At 46.2% G+C, this 8,542-nt stretch overlaps 1 protein-coding gene across 2 annotated transcripts in view; it reads left to right on the forward strand.

Moving 5' to 3' along the window:
- The window catches only part of PRKCQ (protein kinase C theta), a 99,502-nt gene that overhangs the window by 26,900 nt on the left and 64,060 nt on the right, over nucleotides 1-8,542 (forward strand). For both annotated transcript variants that reach the window (XM_019509605.1, XM_019509606.1), the window contains one exon: nucleotides 1,136-1,309. In XM_019509605.1, coding sequence (XP_019365150.1) covers nucleotides 1,136-1,309 — 174 coding nt within the window. The remainder of the gene's footprint in view (nucleotides 1-1,135; nucleotides 1,310-8,542) is intronic.

Consider the following 8,542-nt stretch of genomic DNA (forward strand, 5'->3'; position numbering starts at 1 on the left):
ATCGATGGCACTGGGACACTTGTGTCTCTCCACCAATTATGCCCCAACCCGGTTGCAACTCCCCGGAGCAGGACAGTTCTGCTGGTACACTGTCTCCTATCCCCTTTCTTAGTGGGTATTGAACAGCATGGAGACACGGACGCAGTGAAAGGGTTATTATAATTTCAGCCTGTATGAACTTAGCTGTGGGGCCTGGGAGAGGACAAGGCACAATCCATCGATATGAACCCAAATGTATAAATAGCCAACAGGGAACATAAAACTCGTAATGGAGTTGCAGATCCCTTGGCCTTGTTTAAAACTGCTGTCCTGTTAAGAGTATCTAGAGGCCTCTTAGATCAGTCTCTGCCATCCAACTACCCTAAGGGAAAGCACGTTGTCTAGTAATTTGAGCATGGGCCTTGGAGTCGGTCTGCAGCCAACACTGGTACTGACTCACCATGTGGCCTCTAAGTGCTTTTCAATGCTATAGTTTCTTTGCCTGTATAAATAGGTACAATCAGGCTTTGGGACTCTTGTTTCTCAGCATTTCCCATGTACTTTGATACTCTCAGATAAAAGAGGCTGTAGAAGAGCAGTGCAGCCATCCCATCTATTCATGCTACATAATAAGATTGGATAGAGAGCCAGAGGCTCAGCCAGTATGAACCAGCCTAGCTCCGCTGATGTTAACAGAGCTGCAAGAATTCACCTCAGCTGAGGATCTGACGCCAAGCTGTCAGCTTTACATTTTGCCCAGGAAAACAAATGGCATAAAAGTGGTTTCTATCACCAAAAATTTCAACTTTCCAAAACATTGTCTCTTCTATTCTGGCTCCTATTGACATCATTGCTGAGCATCCGTTGGCTTTGAAGCTCAACACATCCTTCTAAGTTTGGAAGCATAGTTCCCATTTTACAAAGGGGAAATGAAACACATGGGAGAGCAAGTGACTCTCCCATGGCCAGACAGGCTCGAGGTAGAATCAGGTCTGGATCCTCTTTTGGTAAATGAATCTCTGGGCTAACTTTCCTCCCTCAGTTTTCTGGTCAGCTTTGGAGCTGAACCGGGTATTTTCAACTTGCACCTTAAAGTGGTTCTGAAGATGGTTTGAGAAGATGCTCATCTTTTGACAAGGTCCCCTTTCCGTTCCAGGTCTTCCTTGCCGAGTTAAAGAACACTGATCAGTTTTTTGCCGTGAAAGCACTGAAAAAGGACGTGGTCTTGATGGACGATGACGTGGAGTGCACCATGGTGGAAAAGAGAGTCCTCTCCTTAGCTTGGGACCACCCTTTCCTAACCCACGTGTTTTGTACATTCCAAACCAAGGTAAGCCATGATCCCTGCATCCTCGCTGAACAGGTCTCGCTTTCATTGTTTCACCCGGCCACAGTCTCAGATGGTTTATTCTGAGTTCATTTTTCAGAAAGCAAAATAGAGCTAAGGGAAGAAATCTTCAGTCTCTATGTTCCTCAAACTTCAGCTGCCTCCCTGGTCTTCATTCAATGAGTATGGGGAGGGTGGAATGCATCGCCTACTGACCCTGTCTAGGGAACACACCTGGGCTTTTGTCTTTCTTCAGTTAAGCATGGCCACTTACAGCCACCAATACTTAGGTCTCCCCTATGATGCCCTGGTGGGTTGCACAGGTACTACATTCGTGATTTTTGCTCCCAACATTAGAGTTGGGACACGTTGGACATAGATGCTTCTTCAGGATGAAGTCAAGCTCTGTATGTAGTAGGTTGATTTTTAGCTCTGTGCAAAAGGACAGCACAAGGCATATCCACCATTCAAGCCTTGAAATCAAAGCTCAGGTGGAAGTTAATTACCATATTTACTCAAATATAAGATGGCCCTGAATATAAGATGACTCCCCCCAATAATTAGATTCTGTATATGGAAAATTTATAACTTTGTTATACATTTTCCAGGTATAAAATCTAATTATTGGAGAGTTGCCTTGAATTTATCCCCCCTCCCACTGCAATAGCAGGGAAAATAAATCTGGGGGGTCAGCTAGCCCCCTTGCCCTCTGTCCCTCCCCACCAACTTCTTCCCCCTGCAGCCCCACTCCTCACCTTTTACTGTCCGACCCTGTTCCCCCTGAGTACGTGAAAGTGAGGGGTAAATTTGAAAACGGTTAAAAATGCCTGTAGTCATTTGCATACCCATAGACTTAGTTTACCCAGGATTGATACATTTTACCTTTTTCGAAACTGCTGGAAGTTTCAGCACAGGTACTCCATAAACACACTTTTAAGCAGCACTTTTGTACCCCTTACATATAGTACAAACTATGCGTGATATTAGTCCAGATTCAAGATGCTAATTATTTACGAGATAGTTGTTTGGGCTGAGCTCCAGCAGAGTCAACAGCATTTCAAGCCTCTGTGACCCCACAGCCCAGCACTACTCAGTATATGAATGTACTCCAGATACCCCCCACAAAGGATCCACGTGCTAATTAACCCCCCTACTCATGACTCCGTGTTCTTATCACAAATTCTGGGATCCTCCAAATACAGATGAGGCACATGGCAATCTAGTCTGGCTCCACCTCATAGAGGAAAAAGCCACAGTATTTATATAAAATAGGCTGAGGCTAGGGGCAGCAGAGGGATTCTGGGTGAACTGTTTGGGGCCCTGTTCAATGATGTTTGCCAGATATTTAAGGCTGGTGAAGGAACAATTATTGGAAATAGGAAAGAAAGGCATAGTTCAGCCGTGGGAGTGAAGGGGAAGTTGAAATATATTCAGTGGAGTGGCTCACCATGACTTGCATGCAAAACAGTGGGCATTGAGGGGGACTGAGTACAGTGAGTGATACCATACGTCTTACTCAGAGGAGCTGAAATTCCTGTTAGTATGTTTGCCCAATATAGACCATGTGTTCTGTAGTCATGTGCATCTGCATTTCTTCACCTTCATAGTTGGCTTCCATTATTGAGTGTGTTCTGCTTTCAACAGCGCTGTATTTAATGAGGTTTCCTTGTATGCAAATATAAGACAAGGGTCTTTTTCTCCCATGCTGATTGTGGAAATAATCCTCATCTTGTATTTAAGTATGGCAGTTCACAAACTCTGTGTTCCATCCTTCATTGGGCATATTTCATCTTAAAGCATAAAAATTGCATGGAGAGTACCTTCTCGGAGCTTTTGTATTTTAAGGGCTAGCCTTTCAAGCTCCAGGGCAGGCAAAGAAAATGGTGGAGGTAAAATCTAGGACGGGGGTCTTCAACCTTTTTTACCAAATGTGCCTCTTATGGTGGTAGTAGCCAGACATGGGGGAAGGAGGGGCGTTTGCACATCGGGGGGTGGGGGGCTTACACACCACATCTGCCACCACTGCCATCCATCACCCTGCCCCACCACCACTGCACCCGCTCTCCTGCAGCCAGTTGCACATGCAACTCTGCAGGCTGCTGACGGGCCTCACACCTAGCCAATCACGCACTGGCAGGGCAGTACCTGTGCAGCCCACAGAGGGGCACTGCTGCCCTTACCTCTGCCCCAGCCCCATTCCTGGGAGGCGGCGGCACAGGGTGGTGGGTTGCAGTGGCGGCCACCATGTGCGAGCCCCCCCACCCCATGTCTGTCCACAGAGGGGCACCGCTGCCCTTGCCCCTCCTGCCCTGCTCTGTCCTCTTCTGTCCACATGTACCCACTATCACCTTTTCAGGCACCCCTAGGGTACCCCCAGTTGACAACCCCTGATCTAGGAGAATGTGAGATGTGATATTGCTTTCTTGCCATGATAAAGCATCTCTTCCTGTCTTGTCCAAGTCAGTTTGGCTACATTAAAACAGTTTGGCTTCTTCATTTTATACTGTAGTTTGACACTGTAAGAATCAACACGTCTTTCCAGTTCAAATTAGCTGTCGACTGTGGGGTATGTGCCCCATTACTACTCCCTTCAGGTAGGCCTAGAAAGGCTGGATCCATCTCAGAAACCTCTGCAATCATTCATATGCTATGATTTAGTAACACTGTGTGCTGCTATAGTGCTTGACTAGAACCTGCTTAACAAGAGAGACTAATTCCCAGCTGGTGTTTTAGGAAACTAGTATTACCCGTGCTGTATATTACACATAGCTCTTCAAAGCATATGCTTATTGAAGGACAGGGAATGAAATTTATATTGAGGAAAAGTGCAAGAACCTTGGATGGTAGATCATGACATTCTGAGCCCTCGGCCTAAAGCCCATCAGCCAGTGGGTAAATCTGCAAAGCGATGCTTGCAAAATAGAGGAATGGAGTTATTACCATTTGCAGCAGATGTTAGGTGGAAATTACTTGAATTTAGGGGAGGAAGATTGAGGCTAGATAACAGGTAACATGCACTTCATAATACTAATAGCAACTGGAAGCGACAATGTCCACAGGGGTATGGGACCTGACTTGCCCATGACAGTAGATATCCAAAGGTACATTGGTTGAGGCACCACTAGGAATATGCAGGAACATATGCATTGCACAGCATATGTAGCCTGTCTTGAAGCAATGGTTGACACCAGAGAAAAGTTATTGACTACAGGATTTTTTGTATTCTGGGGTGCCTTGTCCACAAAGGAAGCTCCTCCTAGTCCTCCAGAAATAGAGATTGGCTTATATGCCCCGAAGCAGGAGGGTTTATATCACCGCATGGTGGCTCGAGATCAAATGAGACAAATCCTCTTTTCCAGCTCCCCTCCCTACTGTGTGCTGTTAAAATATTGTCCTTTTGATATGTTAAGCATCTCCTTCTGCCTTGTGTAAATCAACTCTGCCACACTAAAACAGCATGGCTTCTTCATTTTACACTGTACTTCGACATTATAAGAGTCAACACATGTCTTTCCAGTTCAGATGATCTGTCAACTGTGATTGATTTCTGGCATATGTTTTTCTCGGCTGACCTTTCTGAATTGAGTGGCAATCATTCAGCTCATGAAAGCCATTCAGAATGAGAGAGCTGTAACAAGCCACAGACGTTTTTTCACTGCGCGGTGCAGGCATGTTTTCATAATATCCTCCGAGTGAGCATTTCAGAGCAGATACGCCAGCATGTAGCATCCAAGCCTGGGAGTTATTATTGGAAATGTTGTTTTTGAAGGCTTCACTGGAATGGCTTTTGATAGATGGCTTCAAACGGAAAAGCACGTGTCAAAACCCTTTCCGAAACATTGATGCTTTGGTCACGCAAGGTTTCTGAACTACTTACCGTACCGAACTCATCTGCAAAGAACAGAAGAAACACTAGAAAAATAGCAATCTCTATACTGAAACATTGTGTTAGTTCTGTAGCACGAGTGCCCCATGTCTACACAGACATAAAAGTCCCCCTATTCACCTAGCTGCAGTATTATGGGAGAAATTTCTTCCTGCTTCCAGACAGTGGTCATCAGCAGGGATCCTAGAAATCCGTTGGGCATGGAAAAATGCAGAATTTGCATTTTTACAGGGAATCATTAGAATCACCAGAGGGAAAAAAATAAAAACTTACTGAAAAATAAAACGTGGCTCCCCCGTGAGAGCCAGGTGTTGTTGTGGCTGCTGTGACAGCCCGCCAGGGGGGAGAAGCTGCTGGCACACAGGGAAGCAGCCACAATGGTGGCTGCCCCTTCTCCCCTCCTTCACTAATTGGCCTAGAGAGATGCCCATTGTGCAGCCCTGCTCTCCTCCACCAATCTGCTGCATGAATGGCATCTCTCTTGGCCAATCAGCATCACGGGGCGGGGCTGCTGCTGCTGGGACCCCTAAAGCAATCAGCATGGCAGGTAGGGCTTGTTGCAGAAAAATGTGAATTTTTATGTGTTTTTTTAACAGAGAATTTGGGGGGGCGGTTATCATGGAAAACTAGGTGATCACCAAGTGCTCTGAAGTTTAAGGAATGAGAAGCCTTTGCCTTGCTTTTCAAAGATGCTGAGCATCCACAGCCATAAGTGGATCCAGGATTTTACAAAGGGGGAGTGTGGGAGCAGCAGCCGGCACTGCAGGGGTGACTGCACTCCCCTGCTCCCCACCACTGGGGTGGGTAGACCATGCTGCAGGTATACCTACTTTTCTTATGCGTTCGAAGCTAGTACAAATTGCCACCTCCCTACTCCTCCATGCACAGCAGCAGGACCTCTCCCCTCCCATTCCTCCTCTCCCCCACCCACCGCTGCCACTGTCCCTGGCTACCCAAGGGTAGGGGGAGCTCCAGAACGGTCTCTGCTTACACCTCTGGACCTTCCTGTTGCTGCACTCTCAGCCCCTCCTGCGCCATGCAGCAGGGGCTGAGCAGAGGCTGTACACGGATAGGGCAGGGATTAGTTGGGGACAGCGGCAGCTGCACTGGCCTCAATTTCCCCTCCCCACACCTGCTTCTGGGCTGGCAGGGAGCACTTGGAGGGGACTGGGCAAGGAGGGGGAATCTGGCCCCCTGTGCAGCCTGATAAAGTGAGGCAGGAGGGGCTCTGTAGGGCAGCAGTGGGTGGGGGAGGAAAGGAGTGGAGGGGTAGGAGCATGGAAGGAAAGGGAAGGGGGTCTTATTACCTGATCCAGGGATTTTAACAGGTCTCCATCGTTTGCTTCCATGGCATGGTCTGATAAGGGGGATGCAACCATGCCCTGCACCCACTCTGGATCTGCCCCTGTCTACAGCTCCAGTTGACTTCTCTAGAAGCTGTAGCTGCCCACCACTTCTGATGGGCCACTCAACATTGGAAACTTTGTTTGAATAAATGCAGGTGCCTTTTTTTTTTTTTTTTTTTAAGATCTGGTATTCTTAAAATGTACCTTTTTATTAGCAAGACAGATGCCCTGCAACAGGGAATTCGAGGGACCCATGATTTTGTGTGTAAAAAAAAAAAAAAGTCATTTGTTTTATGGATTTTAAAGGGGCATTGTCAACTTCAAATAGTTCAGAAAAACAGTTTCATAATTCCCATGCTGCTAGTCCTGGAGCTGTTAAATCCAACATAGTGTTCATTACTGAATTAACTTTTTACAATTTATACTGGATTTGGGGGTTTTGGGGCAGGGGATTGCGTTTTACTGATTATGAACAGTAAAAATAGACTTTCCAATTTAGCAAGTCACTTCTGTTTACCATTCTTATTTACAATAAGGCCCCTCCGAGGTAAGGAGCCTTTATGTAAATGCAAATCAAGCCCCTGGGCTTTTTTTGAAAGCACAATACCACAACCCAGAAGACTGTTTTACCCCAAAATAGAAACCATTTTCATTGTTATGTGAAACTTTCTCCTTGTTAGACTTCTCTTTTGTAAAAGATTCTTTGTGCAGGACTCCACACATGGAGCCACATTAACCATGATATTTATTTATTTGATTTAACAAAGGCACAGAGTGGTTGGCAACAAAAGAGCAGAATAACTTATAAATAACTTCTAAAAACAGAGAATGTGCAAGAGCACAAAACAACTTAAAAGGCAACCAGAATATCGACATAAAACAGCACCCCCTTAAATAATATCCCTGCCCAGTTTTCTTTGCTAAGCTCCTGCCTAAATAGGAAGGTCTTGCACTGCTTTGGGAAGATGTCCAAGCTCGGGGTCTGGCAGGCTTCGGGGGAGACCATTCCTGAGCTGAGCTGAGGAGTGACTGCTGGGAACATCCTCGCACGCGGTTTTGGGAGTCACATCACTTTAACATACTTTATAGCAGCTTGAAGAGCTTTTTACATTGCTAATGTGGTCGAAAAGGGGGCGGCTGAGAGATACAGGCATTTTTAATGAGCAGTTTTTGCTCATTTTAAAAAAAAGGAGGGCCCAATGCAGTGACCAGCTGAAAAGCTTCACGTCACTTGCACGGGTTTGAAGGTTTTTTAAAACGATAATCCTGACGAAGGGTATTTGTACCCGAGAGCTTGCAACGAAGAATTTTTCCGACTATTTGAGATGGTCTAATAAAATATACCGGATTTACCTACAGATCCTTGTCTGCCCTAACCCCACAGGGAAGCATTCAGCAGTCAAAACACTCCCGTAATTATTATATTAATGTGATCACACAAGCTTACTAATGACAAGTCAGAAATTCTGACTTAAATGCTTTAGAGAGAAAATGCTAAAATCAGAATTTTTGGTGGGAAAATACCTATTTTGTTGACTTTTTTATTTTCAGTTCCCTTTGGGAAAGCCGTAGTGAACTATTGCAGGATCTCTCTGACACATTTCAAGTTAGTTTGGCTTTCAGCTGTGTTTCTCTGTTGTGTCACAATGCTAAATTTGAGCTGTGGCTCATGCCAACACATCCTCCTGTGGACAACACAGTGCCCTGTGTTCTCCCGTAACCAAGCTGTGCGGTTCATCACGGGTGAGTCATGTGATTGCAGCTGCTTCATCATGAGACAGTTACCGAGTTACCATATTTCCAGTGTCAAAGAAGAGGACACCTGTTGGGGGAAGTGAGGAGGTCAGGTATATGACTGGGGTGGGGGGGGCAGTGATATGCCTGTGCCATGCTTCTGCCCCTCACTCCGAAGCCCCCAGCCCTGCTGGTGCCCCTCACTCCCGACTTGCAGCTCCCTTCCTGCCCCAGCCCTGCCAGTGCCCCTCACTGCCAACCCACAGCCCC

Source organism: Gavialis gangeticus, unplaced genomic scaffold (assembly GCF_001723915.1).
Source record: "Gavialis gangeticus isolate Ggan-Ray unplaced genomic scaffold, GavGan_comp1, whole genome shotgun sequence".
Taxonomy (NCBI): domain Eukaryota; kingdom Metazoa; phylum Chordata; order Crocodylia; family Gavialidae; genus Gavialis; species Gavialis gangeticus.